Source organism: Pongo pygmaeus, chromosome 7, assembly GCF_028885625.2.
Source record: "Pongo pygmaeus isolate AG05252 chromosome 7, NHGRI_mPonPyg2-v2.0_pri, whole genome shotgun sequence".
Taxonomy (NCBI): Eukaryota; Metazoa; Chordata; class Mammalia; order Primates; family Hominidae; genus Pongo; species Pongo pygmaeus.
In genome coordinates, this window is record NC_072380.2 from 9,015,029 (window position 1) to 9,042,922 (window position 27,894).

General features: G+C 48.5%; 1 protein-coding gene and 1 pseudogene across 6 annotated transcripts; both read right to left on the reverse strand.

Annotated features, from left to right (window-relative positions):
* Nucleotides 1-1,695: 1,695 nt before the first annotated feature.
* NEIL2 (nei like DNA glycosylase 2) lies at nt 1,696-19,023 on the reverse strand. 6 transcript variants are annotated; one of them, XM_054499046.2, is made up of 6 exons: nt 18,839-19,020; nt 18,298-18,459; nt 17,060-17,199; nt 8,696-9,048; nt 5,642-5,838; nt 1,696-3,084 (listed from the first exon to the last, which is right to left on the reverse strand). In XM_054499046.2, exons 3-6 carry the CDS (start codon nt 17,195-17,197, stop codon nt 2,774-2,776), a joined length of 999 nt encoding a protein of 332 aa, XP_054355021.1. In that variant the 5' UTR covers nt 17,198-17,199; nt 18,298-18,459; nt 18,839-19,020; the 3' UTR covers nt 1,696-2,773. The 6 variants fall into 6 exon arrangements, with proteins under 6 accessions (XP_054355021.1, XP_054355022.1, XP_063525409.1 ...); XM_054499047.2 differs by lacking the exon at nt 18,298-18,459 and having other exon boundaries at nt 18,839-19,023; XM_063669339.1 differs by having other exon boundaries at nt 1,696-5,838; nt 18,839-19,005.
* Nucleotides 19,024-26,497: 7,474 nt separating this feature from the next.
* LOC129042627 (putative uncharacterized protein C8orf49) lies at nt 26,498-27,562 on the reverse strand (annotated as a pseudogene).
* Between the last annotated feature and the right edge of the window lie 332 nt (nt 27,563-27,894).

Sequence of the window (27,894 nt, forward strand, 5' to 3'; positions counted from 1 at the left end):
AAATGGTCTCAGCCTCATTTGCCGCAGCTCATGCCTGGAGTCCTAGTCTTGTCCTAACCATATGGGTTAGAAAGGTGCATTTCAGTACACACACACAATTTTTTTTTTTTTTTTTTTTGAGATAGAGTCTCACTCTGTGGCCCAGGCTGGAGTGCAGTGGCATGATCTGGGATCACTGCAACCTCTGCCTCCCCGGTTAAAGCGATTCTCTTGCCTCAGCCTCCCAAGTAGCTGGGATTACAGGAGCCCACCACCACACCAGACTGATTTTTGTATTTTTAGTAGTGACGGGGTTTCACCATGTTGGCCAGGCTGGTCTTGAACTCCTGACCTCAGGTTATCCACCTGCCTTGCCTCCCAAAGTGCTGGGATTACAGGCATAAGCCACCACGCCCGGCCCACATTCTTTGATGTTACATATTTTATATATGTGCATATATACACACAAGTGCATGAGTATGCTCTTCTACTCTTCTAAATACAAATAAATCCATTATTCAATATTTTCCCATCGTCTATTCTGGAATTGAGGTTTTATTCATTTTTTCTTAAATCCAGGCCTTCATGAAGGGAAAGAGGTTTTTATAAGCTATTGTACGTTTTTTCAAAAGAGTGGGAGGAGATAACCTTTGAGAAGTTGAGGATTTTCTCCCAAATTCCTTTGTAGCCTGTAACAGACTGAACTGTGTTCCCTTAAAATTCACATATAAAGCCCTAATCCCCAGTGTGATCTTGAGGAACCGAGTCAGCCAGCCCTTGATCTTGGACTTCCCAGGCTCCAGAACTATGAGAAATAACAGTCTACTGTTTGAGTCACCTTCCCTATGGCACACTATGGCAGCCAGAGCTGACTCAGGTATGGCTCTGGCGCTCGTTAACTGCGTGAGCTTAGCGAGGTCCTCAGCCTCTCTAGACTCTTTCGTTTTCTCATCTATAACTTAAGGACAAGGGTGAGCACCTATCTTCATGTGTTGTTTTGTAGATCACGTGCAAGAAGTAAGCGAAGTGGTGAGGACTGGGTGAGGGAGAGACAGCCCTCAACATAGGAAGAGCACCCCGTGCAGGAGGAGCCTTCAGTACAAGAGACTTGCTCTGCCATCAAGTGGCTCTCTGCACTGTTGACAATTGTCAATCATTTAAGACAGAGGAGGCCAGGCACAGTGACTCATGCCTGTTATCCCAGCACTTTGGGAGGCCAAAGCAAGTGGATCACTTCAGGTCTGCAGTTCGAGACCAGCTGGGACAACATGGTGAGTCTCCCTCTATACAAAAATACAAAAATTAGCCAGACATAGTGGTGCACACCTGTAGTCCCAGCTGCTAGGGAGGCTGAGGTGGAAGGATCACCTGAGCCCGGGAGGTCGAGGCTGCAGTGAGCCATGGTCACACCACTGTACTCCAGCCTGGGCAACAGAGTGAGACCCTGTTTCAAAAAAAAAAAGAGAAGAATAAAGGAAAGCCAGAAACATCAGCCAGTGTTTTCAGCTTCACTCTCACAAATCTCTGTGCAGACATCATGGTGACAGAGGTCAAGTCCATCTCTGTTCACCTGGGGCAGAAGAGCAGGTGTGCGCTCACCTCCTCTCACTGCTCCTTTTATGTAGATTCCTCAGCTAACCCAGTAAGCCCTGGAAGCCACCTCCACGAATAGTTGTGTATTTAAAGACCTTTTACTACCAAATAAAGATGACAACAGCAAGTAACAGTGAGCTTTATTTTCATGTCACCGCTCTAGCTTCATTCACCTGTTGCCAACAACCTGAGGGAGTTTCTCCACAGCCCTTGACTCCTGAATTGTTCAACATATCAACAGTCACCAATACATTGACTTAAGGAGTAAACACGCAGCTTTTCTCTACAGACCACCAAGCACCCCAGAAAGGTGCAGCTCCCTGCTCCACCCCCGTGCCTCTTGGTGCCTGTGTCCAGCAGGAAGCACCCAGCAGGAGGCTGAATCCAAGCACTGCTCTCAGGCCACTCTATCCTCATCCCTGGATCCTCCAGGGGAACAAGATAAAAAAAAAAAAAAATCCTGTTTTCCTGCTTTCCAAAATGGAGGGCCTTAACATCAACCAAAGTTACAAAACAAAAACAAAACACAGGAGCCAGCCGGGCGCGGTGGCTCACACCCGTGGTCCCAACATTTTGGAAGGCCCAGGTGGGAGGATTGCTTGAGTTGTAGGAGTTCAAGACCAGCCTGGCCAATATGGCAAGACCCCATCTCTCTAAAAAGTAAACAAAAATCAGCCGGGCATCACAGCACATGCCTGTAGTCCCAGCTACTCTGCAGGCTGAGGTGAGGACTGCTTGAGCCTGAGAGGGCAAAGCTGCAGTAAGCCAAGATCACGCCACTGCACCCTAGCCTGGGAGACAGAGCAAGACTCTGTCTCAAAACAAAAACCAAAAAAAAAAAACCCCACATCATCCGCAAAGCCATGTTGGGAGCACAGCCATTTCCCATAGACTTTCTTTTTCCTCGCCCCATTGCCTTCCGGGAAGTTTTCCCCTTACCCATTATCACGATTTTTCTCATCTTTCACTATGGTGCAATTCCATAGGATGAATTAACTGAACTAGAAAAGGATAAAAAAAAATCTAACCCTATGAAAACTCTGCCTTCAACATAACTCCAGGGAGATGAATATTGTAATACTGGCACCTCTGACCCACACTATATCCTCTGTACCCCGTCCCTGCCCACATCCTCCTTTCTGGACACTTAGACGTCACGTTCCCCAAGGGGCAAGGTTCCATGAAGAGCACCACCAGCTCCTTAGGAAAACTGGCGCTGCTCTGGCTCCTCTGACAACTGGGGCTGGCACTGTGGGCACCACCAGGTGAGCCTCTGTAACCCATCTTGGGGCCCAAACGCCTCCTTCATAACCTGGTGGCCAGCAGGGCACTGTTCTCTCTGGTAGACCTGTGTGCGCTGCGGTCTGCCTTGGAACTTGCCCTGCAGCCAGGCTGTACTGAACTCCACCACGTGATCCACCAGGACCTCCCGACGCGAGGCACTCAGGACTGAACCAAGAGAAAGGGGATGGATCCCAGCTCTGTACAAGGCTTCATTCTTAATGATGTTCCCTGAAATAAAGCGGGGGAACATAAGGGAAGGAGAAAGGACACACGGCATGATGAAACCACCCACAAAGTTAACAAGGCAGAAATCAGCTCTTCCACATCCTGTGGGACCCTGGGCGGGTCTGCGATCTCTGACTCCACTTCTCTGTCTGTAAAATGGAGTTGACAACTCCTACCTTTAAGGTTGCTGTGAAGATGAAATGAAACTCACGCATGGCCCGTCATGACAAACAGGCTATCAAAAAAGGATTGGGCATCTGACTGCCCGCACTTGAATCGCAGCTCAAGCAGATCCTTCCCATGTGGCCCTGGCAAGCTCCTCAGCCTCAATTAGCTGCAGTTTCCTTATCTGTAAGGCAGGGATGGCTTACCTGGTTTTTGTGAGCAGTAAATGAGAATTCACCAAAAAACGCTGAGCACAGTGGCTGGTATGTAGAGTACTCAATAAATATTAACTGTTGTTATTATTTAAAATGTCAGCCTGGTACATGCCTGTAATCCCAGCACTTTAGGAGGCAGAGGCGGGTGAATCACTTGAGGCTAGGAGTTCAAACCAGCCTGGACAACATGGTGAAACCCCATATCTACCAAAAATACAAAAATTAGCCAGGCATGGTGGCACCTGCCTGTAATTGCAGCTACTCAGGTGGCTGAGGTACAACAATTACTTGAACCTGGGAGGCGGAGGTTGCAGTAATCTGAGATGGTGCCATTGCACTCCAGCCTGGGCAACAGGGCGAGATTCTGTCTCAAAAAATTTTTTTTTTAATTAAAAACAAAATGTCAAGCATAGCTAGGCACAGTGGCTCACGCCTGTAATCCCAGCACTTCGGGAGGCAGAGGCAGGAGGATCACTTGAGCCCAAAAGTTCAAGACCAGCCTGGGCAACATAGTGAGAGCTTGTCTCTACAAAAATTTTAAAAATTAGTGAGGCACGGTGTCATGCACCTGTAGTCTCAGCTACTCAGGAGGCTGAGGTGGGAGGATCGCTTGAGCCACGAAGGCTGAGGCTGCAGTGGGTTGTGATTGTGCCACTGCACTCCGGCCTGGGCGACAGAGAGGAGAGAGACCCTGTGTCAAAAAATAAAATAAAATGAAATACCAGGCATAATGCTTGTTATGTAGAAAGCGTTTGGGGCGGTGTTATCTTATTATGTTTCTACTCTTGCCTCATTCTCTGTGAAGCCAGCCTCGATCCCTCCTTCCAGAACCAGTAACTCTCTTTGGAATGTTCCAACCATACTCTTTCAGCTCCACCAGGCATTCATTGCAATCTTTAGTAACCCACAGTGGACTGAGTCTGTGCTTGCTGGGCCATTAAACAATGATCTCCTTAAGGAGAGGTGGTGAGCGTGACAGTCAAGTGAGTGTCTGTGTGTTTGGAGTGAGCGGGTGAAGGAAATTCCTGCTCTTTCCAAGAGCCTCATAATCACACTCATTACACACATCAGTCTCTCCAGAATTCGTTGACAGAATACCTGGATTCACGTCTCAGCTGCACCATTTACTAGCGATGTGTTCTCTGCTTCAGTTTCCTCATCTGAAGGAAGGGAAAACCACTATAACCATCCTACAGGACAGCAGTAAGGACAAAAACGTGTGCCTGGCACATCAGAGCTGCTTGGAAAACACTGGCTGTTATTAATTACTACTGTTACTGTTAGCTCTTGTCATATATACCCAAAAAGCCATTTCCGACGGCTCTTCGCTCCTGAGTGCACAGGGACTCCCATGGTCCTAACATGAAAATGCAAGGCTGGTGCCTGCTGCACCACCTGGCCTCCTCCGACCCTCGTGAGGGGTGGTGAGCAGGCAGCAAAGCCACATGTTGGATATGGAGGTGACTCTGTCACCACCAACCTGCCTGATTGCTTCAGCAGCCAATTTTGGGCACAATTATTCCCCTGCTGTGAGTAATAAGAATGGCACGCTGTCATAGTCCCGCTAATTAGCTGTTATATGTATTTTTGAAATTGTTTAGCTCTTCTCTCTATCCTGAAATGCTCGCAGTTTCATTGCTCATGCCGCTGCAATAGAGAGAGGGAAACTGCTCCTTCACTCGCGTCGCATAAGAACCCAGTGTAGACTGAGTCATCTCTGTGCTCTGGCCAGGGCAGGAAGCTCCATCCACCCAAGAGCAGCATCCCTTAGAACATGCACTCACTCCTCTGTTAGCAGCCTGCACGACTTCAGTTCCTACAGACACAGGTCAGGCACCTCCTATGTGCAGGCGCTGCACTGTGCAGTGGAGGGTACAGAGGTACCCCAGACATGACCCCGCCCTTTAGGAGGTGATGCTCCAACGCTGCTGGCAGAGGGCTCACAACTGATAACACAGTTAGGGTGTGGATTCTGAAGCCGAGAGACAAGTTAAAAACTGCCTGATCTAATGCCCTCAGTCTAAAAACAAGGGAAGTAAAACAAAGGAGATTAAGCAAGCGGCACCTCAAGACCAACAGCACTGGCACAATTAGGGTGGGCCTCAGGTCTTGTGACTCCCACAGGAGCGACTTTTCCATGAAGCAACTCTGTGGACTCACCCCTTTCCCATGAGTCATACCTAGCCCTGAGAAGTATCTCTGGTCCAGCAGTGTATAGCAGACAGGCTGAGCCTGGCCTAGAGCTTCTAAGGCTTGTCCTCGATGGAATTTCTCAGACAGGATGTCACAGGTGGGTGTGACCACTGGGGAAGAGCTCCAAGACATCTGACAATTATAAAATGCCAGGAAGCCACCACCACCAAAGTGCAGGACCAACCTGGGAAGAAAGAACAGGTCATATGTATACATCGTTACCACAATGTAATCAGAGCACACTCTGTGGTTGGATCGTACACACATACACACATCCCTGACTTACAATGGTTCACTTTTAATTTTTGATTTTATAACGGTACAAAATCAATGCACACTCAGTAAAAGCCATACTTTGAGTACCTATAAAACCTTTATTTTCAGTACAGTATTCAATAAATTACATGAGATAGTCAACATTTTATAAAACAAGCTTTGTGTTAGATGATTTTGCCCAACTGTAGGCTAATGTAATTGTTCTGAGCACATATAAGGTAGGTGAGGCTAAGCCCAGATGTTTGGTAGGCTAGGCATATTAAATACATTTTTGACATAATTTTTTTTTTTTTGAGATGGAGTTTCATTCTTGTCACCCAGGCTGGAGTACAGTGGCACTATCTTGGCTCACTGCAATCTCCGCCTCCCGGGTTTAAGCGATTCTCCTGCCTCAGCCTCCCGAGTAGCTGGGATTACAGGTGTATACCACCACACCTGGCTAATTTTTTGTACTTTTAGCAGAGATGGGGTTTCATCATGTTGGCCAGGCTGGTCTCGAACTCCTGACGTCAGGTGATCCACCCGCCTCAGCCTCGTAAAGTGCTGGGATTACAGGTGTGAGCCACCACACCTGACCTAATATTTTCAATACTCCATAACCCTTTCCATATAGAAAGCATATATAAAGCTAATTTTATTTATTTATTTATTTGGAGATAGGATCTCGCTCTGTTGCCCAGGCTGGAGTGTAGTGGCACAATCACAGCTCACTGCAGTCTCAACCTCCCTGGCTCAAACTACCCTCCCACTTCAGCCTCCCAAGTAACTGGGACTACAGGTATGCATCACCACACCCGGTTCATTTTATTTTTATTTTTTGTAGAAACAGAGTCTTTCCTATGTTGCCCAGGCTGGTCTCTTACTCCTGGGCTCAAGTGATCCTCCTGTCTCAGCCTCCCAAAGTGCTGGGATTACAGACAGGAGTCACTATACCTGGCAAGCTAATATTATTTATTTCAAAGACCAACAAAGTAGATAAAACTCAGGCCAGCCTATTAAAGAAAAAAGAGACAAAGCAAAATAAATATAAAACATGTAAATGAGAAAAGAGACATAACCAGGTAAAAAGAGATTTAAAAATAATGGCATGATACACATTCACTCTATGGCACTATATCTGAAAACCTAGGGGTGAGCCTGCTTCGGGGAGGGCATTTCAATGCCTCCAGCTGGTGACTAATCCAGGACTCAGCAAAGGGCAGGCTCCTGATGATGACAGGTTTGCTGGGGGTTCTAAGAAAAGTCTCCTCATCTGAACTTCTAAAAATGATCTTCTCTTCTTCTGGATTTTTTGGTGTGAATAAAATCCTGGAGCTGCAGTAGCCTCTTGCTGCTGGTCTAAGGACAAAACCAATGCATGGAAAGTGCAAAGCCAGGAGAATCACAAGAACGTGAAGCCAGAACCTCGGAACTGCAGCCCCAAAGCCCACCCTCCTTCTTGAACTTCCAGTCATGTGAGCCCAAAATCTCCAGACCACAGAAGCTACTCCGAGTTATTTTTACAGCCCATAGCATCCTATGGTACCTACATCATGCCACAAATAAAGACTACAGTTCTAAACATTTTTACAAGTTATAAAACTTCAGAAAACAGAAGTCATGTGACTTTCTCTGGGGGCAGAAGGGGCCTTTTTTTAGTAAAAGGGGAAACCTACGAGCAATCAAGAAAAATACCCACCATTGATGATATAAAAATTTAAAATCCCGAATGCCAAGAGGCATCATAAGCATAGTCAAAGGACAGAGGACAGACTTGAAACAATACTGGCAACACATGTCACAAAAACAAACACACTTTCTGTCCAAAAGCTTCAATACATTGATAAGAAGTACACAAACGACCTAACATTCATGAGATTTCAGCTCAGCTAGCACTTTCCTAAGGCCAGAAAAATGTACAGCCCTAAGAATGTGCATTCCCTCTGACCAGCAATAACTCCTCTGGGAATTGACACTGAGGACATATCCTAAACCTAGATAGAGTCTTATGCACAAAATGTTGATCTCAACATTCATAGATTATAAAAACTGGGGCCAAGCACGGTGGCTCACGCCTGTAATCCCAGCACTTTGGGAGGTGGAGGTAGGCGGATCGCTTGAGGCCAGGAGTTCCAGACCAGCCAGCCTGTCCAACATGGTGAAACCCCGTCTCTACTAAAAATACAAAAGTTAGCCGGTGTGGTGGCACGCGCCTGTAGTCCCAGCTCCTCGGGAGGCTGAGGCAGGAGAACTGCTTCAACCTGAGAGGCAGAGGTTGCAGTGAGGCGAGATCGTGCCACTGCACTACAGCCTGGGCCAACAGAGCAAGACTCCGTCTCAAAACAAACCAAAAAAACTCATCAAGCTGAACACTTAAGATCTGCATTCTACTGAATGTTAATTATATCTCAATAAAAAATAAACACATAAACAATATACTTAAAACAAAACTGGGAAAATCTTGTCCCTAAACTCAAAGCACACTAGTCAGGAGCCAGGCAATAAAATGTTCTTCAGGGACAGTCCACCCTCAAGTGCCACATTTGTTGGGAAAATTCTCCCCTTCTCCCAGCCGCCTCTTGGTGCACAACCCTCTCCTGCATGCAGACCACAGTCTACTTCCTATCACAGGTAGATACAGAGGTGGCCTCTCTCCCCAAGACAGCAGGGCCCTGGTGGGCAGACTGGACATCCTCAGTGTGTCCCCACTGCTGAAGTCCCAAACCCCACCAAGCAGGGCCCTATGACTATGAGAGCCCATGAGAATCAGATGGCCACACCATTACCTCGGGGAAGGGTCCCTCCAATCCCCTCTCTTGTTGGCTTGCTTGGCTCTGGAGAACTCGTTCACCCAAACGCTGCCAAACAAACCAAAGCTGACACGCAGCCACCTCCCAGCATCTCCTGCAGGGGCGTCTCTCTCCAAATACTCAGAATCATCCTCGCCCTGGGGAACGAGTTCTGCAGACTGTGAGGATCCATCAGGGGTCTTCTGCCCGCTGGGCTCCCCAACCTGCTTTGGGTCCGCAGCCCCTTCCTTCTGCGCTTCTTTTTGTGGAGGCTCTGGCGGTGGGCTGCTGCCAGGGGGCCCCATTTCTTCATCTGGATCAAATCTAAGGAATAATTTCTTTCCATTGACCTAGAAAAAATGAACAGAGATCTAAGCCTTACAGACCCAGAGAGGGGAACTGGGGAATGCAGATATTTATCCTATTGCAAAGGTCTTCCTTCTCGCCCCTCCCGGGGGGCCTTCCCAAATGAAGTCTTTGGGCTCTGCCTTTTGCTCTTTTGCTCCAGTGGTGTGAGCAGTTCGCATGTGGTTTTCAAAGTGACTGGGAGCAAGTAGACTTAGTTGGCAGTGAAACAGACCCATGCTAGATAGCAGGGCCACCCTGGAATACCTGAAGGGAATCGCTCCCAATTTTTTCATGCAGTAGCTAAGAAATGAACATAAGCTGTCATTCCTTCATTCCATTCATAATACATTTTCTATGCCAGAAATAAGCAGTGTGTGGGAATGCACACAGAGCAGCTAAAGACAACACTCTGTAAAACTGGGTACCCCTCGCTACCCCCTCCACCAGCATATTGGACTTGATAAGAAAATGGTAACCAATAAAAATTAGATACTGAAACAAAAATTGATCAATGAATCAAATCACCACTGTAAAATGTACAAGGCAAAGGACCCACATCATCTCACTGAAAATGATTTTAGTAGAAGAAAATAAATATAGAAAATGTGTGTTAAAGGATGTTCTGCTGCTTTTTTTTTTTTTTTTTTTTTTCTCAGATGGAGTCTCGCCTAGACTGGAGTGTAGTGGCACCATCTTGGCTCACTGCAGCCTCCATCTCCTGGGTTCAAGCGATTCTCTTGCCTCAGTTTCCCAAGTAGCTGGGACTATAGGTGCACACCACCACAACGAGCTAATTTTTGTATATTTAGTAGAGACCAGGTCTTGCCACATTAGCAAGGCTGGTCTCAAACTCCTGACCTCAAGTCATCTGCCTGTCTTGGCCTCCCAAAGTGTTGGGATTCCAGGCATGAGCCACCATGCCCGGCCCTTGCTTTGAGTTTATTTTCATATTGCACCTCCTGATATGCAATATGTGTGCCTAGATTCCAGGATGAGTCAGTTCTACACAGCCTGAAATTCAGGCAGTCTTTCAAGGAGTATAAACCAAAATATCTGGCATTAATACTGGAAATGCCTGTGTTACTTTTTTGACCACTACAGGTCCGTGCTTAAAGATCACTGTTCTGGTATGATCTTTAACTTGTTAATTAGTATACAAATTAATCTTGAAGTCCTCTACCCAAAAGAGCATTACCTTTCGAAATAATCCCAGAATAGCTTATCTGTAAATCTGAGCACAGATTGTTATCTGCCACATATTAGAAATGGTTTAACCGACCTACATAAAAAAAAAAAAAACCTGAGCAAGGATTTAAGTAGCCATAACAGAATTTGCTGCAGAAAATATTTCTTGGTATAAACTCACCAATGTTGATATACTTCTGATGAAAATAATTGTCAAGTGCCCATCATGAACAAAACATTTACTAGGTCAAAAATGTCTAGGTCAGGATGTCCTCATACCCTCTCCAACTATGGCAATTTCCGCTGTCCCTCTTTTGGGTTCCTGTGACATTGCAGCCACTTCAATTCACTAATCATTAATTAAGCTTATTCAATGTGCCTGGCAGTGTGCTAGGCTCCAAGGGCAAACAGATGAATAAGGCTCTGCAATGGTTTGAATGTGTTCCTCAAAAAGTATGTGTTGGAAACTTAATCCCCAGTGGAACAGTGGTAAGAGATGGCAACTTTGAGATTAGGCCACAGAGCTCTGGCCTCCTGAATGGAATAATGCCAACTGCAAATGACACGGCAAGATGCCAATGCCATGCCCTTCGACATCCCAGGCTCCAGAACTGTGAGCTAAATAGACTTATATTGCTTATAAATTACGCAGTCTCAAATATTCTGTAATAGCCGCAAAATTAGATGAGGACAATCTCCAATCTTCCCTTATCTATAACATGGGTGAACTTTGAGGACTTCATACTAAGTGAAATAAGCCAGTCAAAAAAACTCCAAATACTGTATAATTCCACTGATATGAGGTATCTGGGGAAGTAAAATTCACTGAGACAGAAAGTAGAAAGGTGACTGCCAGAGGCTGCAGGGAGGGAGGAAAGGGGGAGTTAGTGTTCAACAGGCATGGAGTTTCAGCTTGGGGAGATAAAAAAGTTCAGGCAAACTGTTAGACAACGTGAATATACTTAACATGACTGAACTATATACTTTAAAATGGCTAAGACAGTAAATTTTGTTATGTGTTTTTCATAACAATTTTTAAAAATTTTAAAAGGCGGTGGGGGTGGGAGGGGGACAACTATGAAAACAGATACCACAAGAGCACGGAGAAAAGTGTGGGTAGGCCAGGCACAGTGGCTCATGCCTGTAATCCCTGCACTTTGGGAGGCTGAGACGAGAGGACTGCTTGAGCCCAGGAGTTCGAGACCAGCCTGGGTAACAAAGTGAAACACCCATCTGTACAAAAAAAAAAAAGAAAAGAAAAGTGTGGGTAGAAGCAGAGGTAGCACACGGAAGAAGAGTCTGCATGATGAGGGGAAGCTGGCCGTTACCTGGGCTGGGCTTCACAAGAAGAGTGGAGGACAGAGGAGACAGGGTGTTCCTAGCTGAGGGGACATACCTGAAGGCAGAGGTGGAAACCCCACACTGGGACAGGGGCTCCTGGTCAGACACAGCAGCCAGGGCGTGCGCTGTTAGCACTACTCCCAACAAACCCGCTATAGGAACCAAAGAGCTCTAAACTCTCAGGATCAAGAGGAGGAGCAGACAGGAGATATAAAGTCCCCCCAGAAGATGAGGAACAGGCACAGGAAGGGTAACTGATAAGGCAGAGCAGAGACCCCTGCTGCAGCACAGGGGCACCCCAAGGAAGAGGGAACCCAGGGAACCTACCCACCATGACCCCAGGTGAGCTGGAGATAGGGAGGCCCCAGGTGCTGTGGCAAGAGGTTAAAAATGGAAGGACTGGTCCTCATTCACTGCTGGTGGGATGATAAAATGGTGCAGCTGCCTTGGAAAACACTACAGAAGACACTAAAAAAGTTAAACATACTATATGGTCCAGCAATTCCACTCCTAGGAATAGTCTCAAGAGAAATGGAAACATACGTCTACACCAATACTTGCACATGAATGCCCACAGCAGCATTATCCATAGAAGTCAAAGAGTTGAAACAATCCGAATGTCCAACAACTGATGACTGGACATCACTGACCATAAAATGTGTGATATGGTTTGGCTGTGTCCCCACCCAAATCTCATCTTGAATTTTAGCTCCCATAATTCCCATGTGTTGTGGGGGGGACCCGGTGGGAGGTAATTGAACCATGGGGATGGGTTTTTTCCCATGCTGTTCCCATTATAGTAAGTCTCACAAGATCTGATGGTTTTATAAAGGGCAGTTCCCCTGCACATGCTCTTTCTTGCCTGCTGCCATGTAAGACATGCCTTTGCTTCTCCTTTGCCTTCCACCATGATTATGAGGACTCCCCAGACATGTGGAACTGTGAGTCCATTAAATCTCTTCCCTTTATAAATTACCAAGTCTTGGTTATGTCTTTATCAGCAGCATGAGAATAGACTAATACTGTAAACTGGTACTGGGAGGGGGGCATTGCTGTAAAGACATCTAAAAATGTGGAAGCAACTTTGGAACTGGGTAACAGGCAGAGGTTGAAACAGTCTGGAGGGCTCAGAAGAAGACAGGAAAATGTGGGAAAGTTTGGAACTTCCTGGATACTTGTTGAATGGCTTTGATCAAAATCCTGATAGTGATATGGACAATAAGGTACAGGCTGAGGTGGTCTCAGATGGAGATGAGGAACTTGCTGGGAACTAAAGTAAAGGTGATTCTTGCTATGCTAAGAGACTGGCAGCATTTTGCCCCTGCCCTAGAGATCTATGGAAATTTGAACTTGAGAGACATGATTATGGTATCTGGTGAAAGAAATTTCTAAGTGGCAAAGCATTCAAGAGGAAGCAGAGCACAAAAGTTTGAAAAATTTGCAGCCTGATGATGCAGTAGAAAAGAAAAACTCATTTTCTGGGGAGAATTCAAGCTGGCTGCAGAAATTTGCATAAGTAACTAGGAGTCAGATGCTAATCACCAAGTCAATAAGGAAAATGTCTCCAGAGCATGTCAGAGACCTTCACAGCAGCCCCTCCCATCACAGGTGCAGACACCTAGAAGGAAAAAATGGTTTCCTGGGCCAGGTCCAGGGCCCCCTCTACTGTGTGCAGCCTAGGGACTTGATGCCCTGTGTCCTAGCCCCTCCAGCCATGGCTAAAAAGGGCCAATGTACAACCCAGGCTGCTGCTTCAGAGGGTACAAGCCCCAAGCCTTGGCGGTTTACATGTGGTATTGAGCCTGCGGGTGCACAGAAGTTAAGAATGGAGGTTTGGAAACCTCCACCTAGATTGCTGAGGATGTATGGAAACAACGGGATGTCCAGGCAGAGGTGTGCTGCAGGGGCAGAGCCCTCACTGAGAACCTCTGCTAGGGCAGTGCAGAAGGAAAATACGGGGTTAGAGCCTCAGGGCAGAGTTCCCACTGGGGCACTGCCTAGTAGAGCTGTGAAAAGAGGGCCACTGTCCTCCAGACCCCAGAATGGTAGATCCACTGACAGCGTGCACCCTGCCCTGGAAAACCCACAGATACTCAATGCCAGCCTGTGAAAGCAGCCAGGATGACGGACTGTACCCTACAAAGCCACAGAGGCAGAGCTGCCCAAGGCCGTGGGAGTCTACCTCTTGCATCCGCGTGCCCTGGATGAGAGACATGGAGTCAAAGATCATTTTGGAGCTTTAAGATTTGACTGCCTCGCTGGATTTCAGACTTGCATGGGGGCCTGTAGCCCCTTCGTTTTGGCCAATTTCTCCCATTTGAAACAGGTGTATTTACCCAATTTCTGTACCCCCATGGTATCTAGGAAGTAACTAACTTGCTTTCGATTTTACAGGCTCATAGGTGGAAGGAACTTGCCTTGTCTCAGATGAGACTTTGGACCGTGGCCTTTTAAGTTAATGCTGAAATGAATTAAGACTTTTGGGGACTGTTGGGAAGGCATGATTGGTTTTCAAATGTGAGGACTTGTGCTTTGGAAGGGCCTGGGGGTGGAATAATATAATAACTCCCATGATTCCCAGGTGTTATGGGATGGACCCGGTGGGAGGTACCCAGTGGGAGGTAATTGAATCATGGGGGCTGTTCGTGTGATAGTAAGTAAGTCTCAAGAGATCTGATGGGTTTGTTGTTGTTGTTGCTGTTGTTTTTTGAGATGGAGTCTCACTCTGTTGCTGAGGCTGGAGTGCAGGTGCGATCTCGGCTCACTGCAACCTCTGTCTCCTGGGTTCAAGCAATTCTCCTGCCTCAGCCTCCCAAGTAGCTGGGATTATAGGTGCCCACCACCATGCCCAGCTAATTTGTGCATCTTTAGTAGAGATGGGGTTTCAACATGTTGGCCAGGCTGGTCTCAAACTCCTGATCTCAGGCGACCTGCCCACCTCTGCCTCCCAAAGTGCTGGGATTACAGGCATAAGCCACTGCACCTGGCCTGATGGTTTTATAAATGGTAATTCCCCTGCACAAGCTCTCTTGCCTTCCACCATGTAGGATGTGCCTTTGTTTCCCCTTCGCCTACTGCCATAATTGCGAGGCCTCCCCAGCCATGCAGAACTGTGAGTCCATTAAACCTCTTTCCTTAATAAATTACCCAGTCTTGGAAGGGGAGAGTGGAAGGAGCTTGGTTTCCAATGTTGCTCCTATACCACCCTGGACTGTTCCATTACTGGAGGAGGAGAAAACCTTGAGTTGGAGTAGCCATTTTTCTGAGTCTGTTATGAGTAATCCAACACAACTCCTATATAGAAAATGGAGAGCTGACAAGGAAAGGATGTGCCAGACAAACAGATGGCACAGAGTGCAGCCAAGCTCCCTCCTGCCTCATCAACTCAGCCCGCTCACTCCACCTCCATCAGCCCGCCTATAACTGCTTCTCAAGCCTGAAATGCCCTTTCCTCCCTCTTCAGTCCACTGAAATCCTCTAGCCTTCAAGGCCCAACTCAAGTCCTACCTCCTGCGCATCTTCTCCAGGCCACCGGGACCTCTTCCTGTCAGGGCCATTACCTGGGCCTTCATCATGTGCTCTGCCCTCCCCATTTAGCGTAGCTTAATAGTGTGGCCTGTGTCGATACAAGCCCTATGTTCTCAATTCAATTCTAAGTTCCTAGGGTCAGGGACCCACCGACAGGGAGAAGCAGGGAAGGGCGCTCACTTCAAAGCACTGCCAGGCAGCCCCAAAGGTTCCCTGCAACATGGGTTTCTGCTTGGTTTACTGGGAAAGCAGCTCCCAGTCCCGTCTACAGGTTCCTTCACCGCACATCCATCTGCCCACCCATCCACTTGGGAAATATTCTGTTACAGCCAGCTCTGTGGCAGACACCCTGGTAAGTGCTTGGGATCCAGAGACAGAGACATAATCCTGCCCCTGCAAACCTCGCAGGACAGTGTGTACAAAGAGGCCACAGTCCTGGAGGCCATGGGACCCCGTGCTCTCACCTGTTCCTTGCCAGCCACCTGAGCTTGGGCTAAGTACTCCCTTCTCCGAGCCTCAGTCTCCCAAGGAATCAACTATGGGTAAAGGCTACAGGATCTCTTCCAGTTCTAACTAAGAACGGTTTTAAAACCTCCGTGTGTGTGTGTCGCGGCGGTGGGGGGTGAGGGCAAGATGGAAGAAAGGGAACTAGTACTTATGGAGTGCCCGTTATGTGCCAGGCATAAAGTCTACTTAAAACAACAATTTTAAGAGGTCAATGGCCTATCCTCATTCTACAACAGAAGAAAGAGCTATGAGATGAACATGCTTAAGAGCACACGGCTAAGCAGCTGCAGAGCGTGTGAGTTCATCTGCAGGCACCACCCGTGCTTCCTACGTGCCGGCACTCAGCTAAGTGCTGGGGGCACAATACTGGCGAGGAGCAGCCCCTGCCCTCTGCATCTGTCCTCTCCCCTCAAAAAGCAGAACAACTCAGTAAAAAGGGAAGAAGAACAGGAGGAAGTACACAATGTCCTGGAAGCACAGAGATGGAGTCTCCTTCCCACCTAAAGCAGGTAGGGCAGGCTTCTCTGAGGATGCAATGGCCAAGTGGAAGCTGGAAGACCAGGAATTACCATTATAAATTGAGGGGACAGGGGCAGAGTTGGGAGAAAAAGGAAGAAGTGCTTGAGCAGGGACAGCGAGTCAAAACCACGGACGGAAAGACTAAGAAGAGTCAAAGGCAGTTCCATCGATCAGAAGACAAGTTTGGGGCAGGATAAGAAGGCTAGAGAGGGAGGTAGGGGTGAGAAAACAGGGAGCCCCGTGAGCCCCTGGAAGGATGAGCTGGTTTGAATCTAGATCTGAAGGTTCTGCTTTTTTTTTTTTTTTTTTTTTTTTTGAGACGGAGTCTCACTCTGTCACCCAGGCTGGAGTGCAGTAGCACAATCTCATCTCACTATAATCTCGTCCTCCCGGGTTCAAGCAATTCTCCTGCCTCAGCCTCCTGAGTAGCTGGGATTACAGGCACCCACCACCATGCCCAGCCAATTTTTGCATTTTTAGTAGAGACGGGGTTTCACCATGTTAGCCAGGCTGGTCTTGAACTCCTGATCTAGTGATCCGCCCGCCTCAGCCTCCCAAAGTGCTGGGATTACAGGTGCGAGCCACCGTGCCCAGCCGGTTCTGCTCTTTCCTTAATTCTCCACCGGCTCAGGGGAATGGAACACAGTTCCCAGCCAAAGGTGCCCATCAGCTGTGGCCGGAGAGAACAGAAGCACTCCAGACCCTCTGAATCGGGGTCTCCAGCTCATCCACACATGTTCTTTACAGTTCTACAGTCCACAGCGATATCTACTTCTGGCTGAGACACGTGAGACTGAAAGACGGAGCTGCATGGAGTCCGAGCTTGGTGGTTCCGGACTCAGGGAAGTGACACCCTGAGACATATGGGGATAGATCCTAGGGGAGGCGCAGGACGTGCGACAAAGCCGGCCCTTCAGAGGAGGATTGCCTCACCTGGGTGTCCTGGAGCCACAGACACTGCAGGCTGGCGGGCTGTAGCTTCTTACTGCTGCCCCCTGTCTTGACCACCTGCTGACCCACAAAGGGGGAGACCAAATGGTGAAATTTCCTCACCAACGGACCTTCTGGCATCCCTGTGGGCAGAAATGGGCAAAAGAGGCCACGGACTTAGTTCATTTATCTCTAGCATCTTTAACAGGTGCCAAGCATCCTCCATGCCGCCATTTTTGCTGCCAACTAACTTTAAGAGCAAATATGGCCAAAAAGGCAGTGTGGCTGGGAGGGGGTCAGATCATAGAGAAGACCAGCTGTGGCAGGGTGTGGCAAACTTAGCAAAAAAGGCAGCCCCTCTTACCTTTCTTCATGCAGCAAACACTTACTAAGCACCAACAGTGTGCTAGGCAGCACATCATGGGCACCATCCACTTTATTCCTGAGCGGCACCTGCCACACCAGGAGCTGGCCCTTGTTACTTTTTGCCTGGGCTGTGCGCCTCTAACACCTCCTGACTTTCTCTGTCCCCCCTCCTCCCGCTCTCAAATAACAGCCATTCCGACCCACTGCTGCCGACTTATTTCCCACTTTTGAAGGGCCCAGATGCCGCCCTCCAGGACCGTCGGCCACTCGCATGGGGGAGGTGTGCATGAGACGACCAATACGCGGACAGAGCTCAGAATCATAAGTGAGACCCCCAGCCACGTAGGTAAAATACAGATAGTTATCTCTGATCACCGAGAAACAGCTGTGGTTCTGTTTTAATGACCACGCAGGGCTCCCAGGGCCACCTCTACTCTCCCTGCCCCAATCATCCCAGTCCACAGAGAGCCGCCTACATGAGGCGGTCTGAGTGGTCTACACCTGGGCTGCTCGGGCAGGAGACTCCCAGCCTCACCCAGGGCAGCTGCCTAACCATCTGTTCCTGCACCAGCCTCTCTATAAGTTATGATGAAAATCGAAAAGAATAAGTAGATATCGGGCACGTGGTAGCTATTATATTTCAGTGATTCTAAAAAACATTTTAGAACACTTTTAAAATCTCAGAAAGGGGGATGGCTCACAATCTCAGCATTCTCCTAGTTTCGGCAGCAGCACATTCAATAATGCGCATCTTACGCTCGCTGGTGCCGATTCGCTGAGATGTACTATTTCCCCTCATCAGGCTTTCGAGACACTCCACAGGGAATCCTGACAAAACCGCCAGGCTGGAAGGAGACGTGCCAAACGCTGCTGACCTTAACCAGTTGGAAGCCTGATCCTCTTCTACGGGGAAGCTTCTGGAAAAGCCTTCATCTGCAATGCACCAAGTCCTGAAAACCTCTGGACACGTGGGCATGTTTCCCTTAGGGCCTTTTACGGAGATGGACAGGTGGGAAGCAAGCCGCCTCCGCAACAGCCTTGAAAGATGAGACGCGGAAGGGACTTCGAAGAGTCGCTGAGGATGCCGCGCCCACCCTCGGGCCCTCCCCGCCCGGGGGCTACCGAGGAGCTCGAGGCTGGCGCTGCGTCAGCCAGGGAGGGGGAGGGGCGCCTCCGCCGTTCTCTTCGGAGTGCCCGAGGCGGAGTCTAAGACCACTGCTTTCCCAACTCTGCCTCGGGGTGTGGGGAGAGGGGCGCAGACGCGGGTCTGAGGGTCACTGGGGGCCTCCAGGCGTGGGCAGCACCTCCGCAGGCCGCTGAGACGGAGGAGGGCCCCGCGCCCGCCCTCCCTTCCTGTCCCCTCCCGACTTCTCCGCCAGGCCGCGGATCTACCGTAGGGCGGGCGGCTGCACTCACCGGCTCCGGGTGGGTGGCACCTCGGCCCGACCTAGCACCGCTGCGCAGCCCGCACAGCCGCTCCAGCTGGGCGCGGAGATTTCCCGGCGCGGCGACCCTTGCGGCCTCCGTCCCCTTAGGGGACGCCCTTGTAGGTGGAGGCTGCGGGGCTCCTCCCCCAAGTGAGCGTGGACTCCGACCTCGAGGGGGGTGGCGGGGTGCGCGCAGGCGCAGGGCTCATTCCCTGGAAAATGGGTCTAGGTCGAGGCTGCTTTCTTGCGGGTGGGCGAGGGGTTCCGTCCCGGGGGTCGCTGGAGGCAGGGCTGCATTAGACGGTCGGGAGTGAAAGCAGGGATGGAAGAAGGGTGCAGGCTGGGACTAACATTGGAGAGACGCTCTTGCAACTTTTTTTTTTTTTTTTTTGGGAGACAGTCGCTGTGTCACCCAGGCTGGAGTGCAATAGCGCGATCTCGGCTCACTGCAACCTCCGCCTCCTGGACTTAAGCGATTCTCCTGCCTCAGCTTCCGGAGTAGCTGGGATTACTGGCGCCCGGCTAATTTTTGTATTCTTAGTAGAGACCGGGTTTCACCATGTTGGCCAGGCTGGTCTTGAACTCCTGATCTCAGGTGAGCCGCCCTCCTCGGCCTCCCAAAGTGCTGGGATTACAGGCGTCAGCCACCGCATCCGGCCCTTTTGGAACATTTCTTGTCTCAAGGAGACAGTTATAGGGAAAAGTCAATGGGTGTGTGAATGGGACAGCCTGGGTGTTCCCACAATGGCAAGCCTTTCCGTGGGTTCTGCTTGGCCTCCGAGCCTAATGAAGTCGGGTGCAAAGGAAACAGGTGGTCAAGACTCGCGAAATTCTGAACGGGTGGGATTTTTTTTGCTTTCTATTATTTGCATTTTATTACTTGAATTTTTACTATAAGCAAATTTTGCTTAAAATATTTGTGTATTAAATTTTTTATTTCAAAGAATAAAAGAGATAAAACAATAGGCTGTTTAAAGATACATATGTTTTCTTGTCTTTAGTTCTCGAAGGAGGATGGGGAGCCAGCGCTTTCCAGGAAGTTGGGAGGAAAGTCTGGGGAACTCCCCAGCAGGTGTTCAGGAAATAGGCTAATAGGCTGTGGTGAAGTCACCATGGACCCTAGCTGAGGGGGCCCTGGGAAAGGACTTGGTCAGCACAGGGAAACAAGCCCAGCCCACCGTCAGAGACATGATTGTGTCCTACTGATTGAGAGGGAGGGTACAAGTGGCCTTCCCACAGTGGTCACCTACTGAACAGGCTAGGGCAGGAGGTGAGGAGAGGGAGGCCTGGAGAGGCCTAGGGTGTAGGGTCCTCATCTAGAAAGGCATCTGGAGGCAGAGGGGATGAGGTTGGAGGGCATGGGTTTGCAGGAGGCATCCTTTGGAGAGCCTCTGGTCCCCCTCTTTCTATATCTGGCCTTTTCTGGAGAATAACATCCCCCCCACCCCCAGGATGCCCCTGCTATAGGATCAGGCTCACCACAGTGGTAGATTCTGGGCCCCCGAGCTTCCCTTTCTGTAGACTGGCTGAGCCGGGAGGGAAGCCATAGCCACAATCCTCGCCTTACCGGGTGGAATGAATGCCTGGTGCCTAAAGGGGTTCTTCTGAAGCTAAGGGGCTATGCAATTGTAAATCAGATGGTTCACAGCTTGGCTCTGTCATTGGTGGTTATTGTTTATTGAGCACATACTATGTGCAAAACACTGTTGTGAGCTCTTTGCATATATTGCTTCATTATTAGTTGTGGGGATACAAGCAAGTCACAGTATCTCTGACTTCATTAAATGGGATATCTATTAAATGGTATTATAGAAATATTACAAAGCCACGCTTCTCAAACTTCAACGTACCTATGAATCCCCTGGGAACCTTGTTTAAATGCAGATTCTAAGGTCTATACCAGGGCCCAAGATGTTGCCTTTCCAGCAAGCTGCTGGGTGATGCTGATGCTGTTGGTCTAGGGGCCACTTTTTTTTTTTTTTCTGTGACAGAGTTTCACTCTTGTTGCCCAGGCTGGAGTGCAATGGCGCAATCCCAGCTCACTGCAACCTCTGCCTCCTGGGTTCAAGGGATTCTCCCGCCTCAGCCTCCCAAGTAGCTGGGATTACAGGCACGCACAAGCATGCCCAGCTAATTTTTGTATTTTTAGTAGAGACAGGGTTTCTCCATGTTGGCCAGGCTGGTCTCGAACTCCTAACCTAGGTGATCCTCCCTCCTCGGCCTCCCAAAGCGCTGGGATTACAGGTTTGAGCCACCGCGCCCGGCCCTAGGGACTACATTTTGAGCAGCAAGAATTTAGAGCATAGCGATTCGCAGTTGGTAGACACTCAGGAAATTGAGTGAATGATTCAATTCATCCATGTTATGTAAATGATTAGATGAGATACTAGCCAAGAAACACACATAAACTGTAAGTATATGCAAATGCTGTGCAAGCATATGCAATCATCATTCTAAGACAAAAAGGCTGAATAATCTGCCTGGAAAAGGCCAGCCTGGAATAGTGACTCCACGAGGAGTTGCTAGAAACCTGTTCCCATACCAGGCTGCCTGGGTCCACATCCCACCACTCAGCTGGGAGAGCCTGGGCAAGTAACTCACCCTTTCTGTACCTCAGTTTCTTCATCTGTAAATAATGACCTTACTGATTTATTTTCTTTCTTTCTTTCTCTTTCTTTCCTTCCTTCCTTCCTTCCTCCTTCCTTCCTTCCTCCCTCCCTCCCTTCCTTCTTTCTTTTCTTTCTTTCTCTCTTTCTCTTCTTTCTTTTCTTTGACAGTCTCGCTCTGTCACCCAGGCCGGAGTACAGTGGTGTGATCTCGGCTTACTGCAACCTCCGTCTCCTAGGTTCAAGTGATTCTCCTGCCTCTGCCTCCCGAGTAGCTGGGATTACAGGTACCTGCCACCACACCCTGCAATTTTTGTATTTTTAGTAGAGACAGGGTTTCACCATGTTGGCCAGGCTGGTCTCGAACTCCTGACCTCAGGTGATCTGCCCCCTCCTCGGGCTCCCAAAGTGCTGGGATTACAGGCCTGAGCCACTGCGCCCAGCCTCTGTGGGATTTCTTTAAAGGATTCGCTTCCATCACTGCACTGGGTCTGGTGACTGCACTGGGTCTCCAGCACTGGATCTGGTGTATAGCATCACTAAACGTTTTAGTAATTATTATTTATATTATTATTATTAGTAGTAGTAGTAGTAGTATTTGTCTGCCTCCTGGATTGGGGCAACCCCCAAGCCCACTGGAGTGGGCCTCAGCTCCAAAAGGATGGGCGCCCAGCTTTCTAAGAGGCGCAGAATCAATTGCTCCCCCTTCCTTTGTGCCCATTTTTTTCCAACAGAGCTAGAGTTGTAATGCACATGAAAATAGATTAAAATACAGCCGCCCCAAAAAATGCGAGGAAGGGAGTGAAAGAGAAAAATACTAGGATCCTGTAATGGCTTGAATTGCTGCTGAGAGTTTGGGGATTGTGAAGCACACGGTTCAGGGTCCATGTGGCTCTACGGGCACCTCGGGAGCAGGGGCTGAGTGAGGTTCCACAGGCTCTTCCAGTTGCCCCTTTTTTGGGTTATGAGCCGTGGACAGTAAGCCCTATTCCCCAATGTCTCTAGGTCTTTCTTTCATCACGTATAAGTTGGGAGAATTTGGAACCAAGGATTCTCCTCAACTTCTACAAAGACACTGAAAGACTCTTCCTCTTGGACTGCCGTCTAAACCCAGACTGGGCAGGGCTTCTCAGCTTGTAGATTTCCACTGTTTAGGAGACACAAGAGCGGGGTGTAAAAGCCCAGATTCTGGAGTGAAATAGATGTTGTTTGAACCCTGATTTGCACTTACTAGCTCTGTGACCTTCAACAAGTGACTAAAAATCCGTAGGCCATATCTTTTTTATGTGCAAAACATGAGTGGGGGGATATGGAAGTGTTTCCTGCGGCTATAGAAAGCTGCTAGCAGCGTTTGACATGCAGTCGTGTTCAATTAGCAGCAGGTGATTTTTGTTGGCAGAATTTCGGGGCTGCTTACGGATTGACGGCTGGAAAACTCAGGCTGCAGTGGAAGCTGAAAGGGAGAACACGTGCGCCCCCACGTGGTAGGCGCATTAACTGCAAGGGCAGTACCCTGGGTCGGTCCCACGGCCCTCCTAGTGAGTGAGGGTGGGCGGTCAGTGAAATGTTGCTCTTCCTCACGCCAGCTCTGTGGCTTTGGGCAAGTTCCCTTGACTGAGAGACAAAAGGATTTGAACCAGATGGTCTCGAGACCCGACATGATTTGTAAATGAGTCAGGCATGGTATCTCAATCTGGGCTTCCTTTCCTTAGCAGGGTTCAGTTTTCTTTGTTCCATTCAGTCTCTCCCTCCAGCTGTTGGAAACTTAAGGGTGCTAACTTCCCAGTCATTAGCAGCTTGTCTCCTGGGAGAAGTTCAGTTTCCAAGGTTACTTTGAGGAACAATGCTCTTTGGATGTGTGATCCTGGAATCATTTTTTTAAGCCTCATTAACTGGGTCACAATGAAGACGCTGCTTTCCATTTGAGACTCGAGACATCAATTTTTTTTTTTTTTTTTTTTTTTTTGAGATAGAGTCTCGCACTGTTGCCCAGATTGGAGTGCAATGGCATGATCTCGGCTCACTGCAACCTCCGCCTCCTGGGTTCAAACAATTCTCCTGCCTCAGCCTCCCGAGTAGCTGGGATTACAGGCGCCTGCCACCACGTCTGGCTAATTTTTTGTATTTTTAGTAGAGATGGGGTTCCGCCATGTTGGCCATGGCTGGTCTCAAACTCCTGACCTCAGGTGATCCACCCACCTCAGCCTCCCAAAGTGCTGGAATTACAGGTGTGAGCCACCGCACTCAGCCAAGACATCAATCTTGAGTCTCCAGAAAGAGCATTTTCAAATCTGGGGGCCCTGAGGTGTCATCTGTACCAATGAGAGTGTGTGAGGCCCAGAGAGAGAGGTGAGTCATTTTCCTCTGATATGTGATTCCGTAGCTGCTGGTCCAGTCTTGGACACCTGAAGCTGCCCAGGCCAAACCATTTTACAGATGAGAATGCTAAGGTCAGAGCAGTTGGGTAAATGGCCCAACAGCACACAGCCAGCCCATGACCAAACTTGTGCTGGAAGACAAGTCTCAGAATTCCCCATTGTGGGCACTTCTGGTCCCCTCCTTTTTTTTTAAGAAGGCAGAAGCGCAGGTGTCTATGGATACAGGATCCTTCCAGATGTGTGTGTGCGGCAGTGGCCCCTCCTGGAGGCCCGAGGACCCAGAGGAACCCACAAGCCATTGAAAAACAGTCAGAAAACATCTAAGTAACCATCCATTTAGTATCTGTCACAAGGCCACAAAGTAAACTAAATGGAATGTCTTTGCCTTAGGCAGGAACCCAGCTTGGTGTATTGACTCTCTGGTACTTGTTAGCAGAGATGAAGAGTTATGATTTTTGTTCATTTTTATATCTATCTATTTATCTATCTCTTTATTTATTTATTTATTTTGAGATGGAGTTTCTTTCTGTCGCCCAGGCTGGAGTGCAGTGGCGGGATCTCGGCTCACTGCAGCCTCCATCTCCCAGGTTCAAAGGATTCTCTTTCCTCAGCCTCCCAAGTAGCTGGGATTACAGGTGCCTGCCACCACCCGCAGCTAATTTTTGTATTTTTAGTAGAGAGGAGCTCTCACCACATTGGCCAGGCTTGTCTCAAACTCCTGACCTCAAATAATCCACCTGCCTCAGCCTCCTAAATTGCTGGGATTATGGGCGTGAGCCACCGTGCCCGACTTGTTCATTTTTAAATTGTGGTATAATTTTCATGCGTTTGTTTTTGATCTACAAAAAATGAGGAAAACCCCAAATGATTAGTTAAAACTACTTCAAAACATGGGAGCTCTGCTGGGTGTGGTGGCTCACACCTCTAATCCCAGCACTTTGGAAGGCCGAGGTGGGCAGACCACTTAAGCTCAGGAATTTGAGGCCAGCCTGGGCAACATAGTGAGACCCTGTCTCTACTAAACATACAAAAAAATTAGCCAAATGTGGTGGTGGCACACATCTGTAGTGCCCAGCTGCTCAGGAGGCTGAGGTGGGAGGATCACTTGAGCCCGGGAGGTGGAGGCTGCATTGAGCTGTGATTGCACCACTGCACTCTAGCCTGGAGGACAGAGCAAGACTCTGTCTCAAAAATAAAAACAGAAACAAAAATGGAGCCCATGGCAGGGGTGGGAGTGGGTAAAGGGGACTCTGCCAGTGGGAAGGTTGGAAGCAGTCTGAGGAATCCCCAAGGAAAGGTATACAATGGGCGACTGTGGAGGATATCACAGGGGATTCCAGCCCAGAGTCTCCAGCAGGGGCCCCTCGGAGGCTATAGCAGCTCCTTCCAACGGAAAAGCATGTTGGGGCACTCTGGACCCATTGCTTTGCTCAGCAGAGCCCTGACCCCCTTAGGGTTCTGTGATTTCAGTGTTTACCGACCACGTCTATCCTCCATCCCGGCTTAACAGTTTGAGATCATCAAGAACCCGAGAAGTAATGGATATTTTCCATTTTTATTAAGTTCTCAAGGAAAAGGAGAGAGGAAGAACGATAAATCTCAGGTTTTATTATTATTATTATTATTATTATTATTATTATTATTATTATTATTATTATTTGAGACGCAATTTCACTCTTATTGCCCAGGCTGGAGTGCAATGGTGTGATCTCGGGTCACTGCAACCTCCACCTCCCGGGTTCAAGAAATTCTTCGGCCTCAGCCTCCCAAGTAGCTGAGGTTACAGGTGCCCACCACCATGCCTGGCTAAATTTTTCTATTCGTAGTAGAGATGGGGTTTCGCCATGTTAGCCAGGCTGGTCTCGAACTCCTGACCTCAGGTGATCCACCTGCCTCGCCTCCAAAAGTGCTGGGATGACAGGAGTGAGCCACCGTGCCCAGCCAATGTTTTTTTTAACATCTCTAATTACAACTCACTTTCAGCAAATTTGTCTTGAAGAGGCAACACAAGAGACTATGGTATCTTTGTTGTACGAGCAGTATGCTAATATTGTCCACTAGTATTGTCCATAGTATTGAGCTGCTTCTGAATTAACTCTTTATGTCAGCTGTTCACTTATTAGGAAGCTGCAACTGGTTCATTTGACTTGAAAAGTGATTAGAACTGGTGCATCCTGTTACAAACTGCTTATAGATCCAGTGGTGTGTGTGTGTGTGTGTTTCTGTGTCAGAGGGAGGGAGAGGGAAAGAAGTTTATCAGGGGAATAACATCAGCCACAGCTGTAGGACGGAAGAGTCATCCCAGAGGGAATGGAGTGAGTATGAGTGCGAGTATGAGAAGTGCCTCATTTATCACTCATCTTGGGATGGGAGAAGCCCCCTTTTTGTGTTCATCTGAAAACCCCCCGACCTGGAGCTTACGATCACGAGCACCAGTATCTCACAGGCTTTTTCAATTCTTGTGTTCTGGTTAACTTGGAGCACAGCTGTGCCATCAGTACTTTCTGCAAAACTAACCCCCCCGCAACACACACCCCCGCTGCCCCCGAGTTTTAGCCAGAGAAGTGAGCTAGCAGTGCATGGACCAGAAAAAAGAATGGACTTTGAAAAATGAGGGCTGTTTTGCTATCATCTTCATTTTGATGATTTTATTCTTATTTGTTCTCAAATAGCCTTTTTGCAAATGCCACTGCCACTGCTATCTGGAGGAGCAATGTAAAAGTCACACAGGAGCCAGAGCTCATAGGGCAGCACCATGTCCCTAGAGGATAAGGGACAGGGCCTCAGTGACTGAAATGAGAGCAACAGTGTAAAGTGGCAGACAGACCACAGAAGGAGATTCCTGGAGACTCCACTTCCCAAGCTAAGCCTCGCAGGGATGGCGCATGCTTATGTTGTTACAGGGTGACGGGACATTTGTGCTCCAGCTTCAAGCAAGCAAGGCAAGGATGCAAACTGAAGAATAGGCGCCAATGTCACAAAATGATAAAACAAGCAAACTAAAACCAGAACACCCAGTCCCACTCCAAAAGAAAGAGCTTTCCGAATGGCTGTGTCCCATGCACTCGGTCCACGAGTGAGAGCTGGGGGCTCTGCAGTGCGGGGCTTGTCCTAATACTCCCCAGCCCTGGCTCCATTTGGTACATATTCAGAGGTTGTAAACTTATTATTATTATTATTATTATTATTTTGAGACGGAGTTTCGCTCTTGTTGCCCAGGCTGGAGTGCAATGGTGAGATCTCAGCTCACCACAACCTCTGCCTTCTGGGTTCAAGCGATTCTTCTCCGCTTCCCGAGTAGCTGGGATTACAGGCATGCGCCACCACACCTGCCTAATTTTGTATTTTTGGTAGAGACTGGGTTTCTCCATCTTGGTCAGGCTTGTCTCAAACCCCTGACCTCAGGTGATCCCTTTGCCTCAGCCTCCTAAAGTGCTGGGATTACAGGCATGAGCCACCACACCCAACCTAAACTTATTTTCATTACTGTTAAGCCAAACATAATCACAGCATAATCCCAGCTAAAATTAATTTTGTTACTGCTCACCTATCTTAGAGGCATATAAGTCTAATTTTAAAGATAAATGCTCTCCTTAATTGTTAAAAGACTTGATGTGGGCTTCAAAAGGTTTTGTTTGTTGTTTGTTTTGTTGTTTGAGACAGAGTTTCGCTCTGTCAGCCAAGCTGAAGTGTAAGTGGCATGAGCTCAGCTCACTGCAGTCTTGACTTCCTGGGCTCAAGCAATCCTCCCACAGCCTTCTAAGTAGCTGGGATCACAGGGGCATGCCACCATACCTGGCTAATTTTCTACTTTTTTGTACAGAGAGAGTCCCCCTATGTTGCCCAGGCTTGTCCTCACCTCCCAGGCTCAAGCAATCCTCCTGCCTTGGCCTCCCAAAATGCCGGGATTACAGGGGTGAGCCACCGTGCCCAGCCCCACTCCACATACTTTTAAGATGAAGTGGTTAAGCACCCCTGTGGCCTGAGGTGGTGAAGACAAATGGATAAAGGAGAGGAAGTGCCAGCCTCCTCTCTCATTCTTGTGGGACCTAATTTGCCCC

Excerpts from the sequence above, each read along its gene's own strand:
- NEIL2 (XM_063669339.1), bottom strand. The coding sequence starts at position 17,197 with ATGCCAGAAGGTCCGTTGGTGAGGAAATTTCACCATTTGGTCTCCCCC. Across the intron at positions 9,049-17,059 it reads TGTGGCTCCAGGACACCCAG|GTCAATGGAAAGAAATTATT; the intron begins GTGAGGCAATCC and ends CATTTTTTCTAG. Across the intron at positions 5,839-8,695 it reads TGGAGGGACCCTTCCCCGAG|GTTGGTCCTGCACTTTGGTG; the intron begins GTAATGGTGTGG and ends CTTTCTTCCCAG.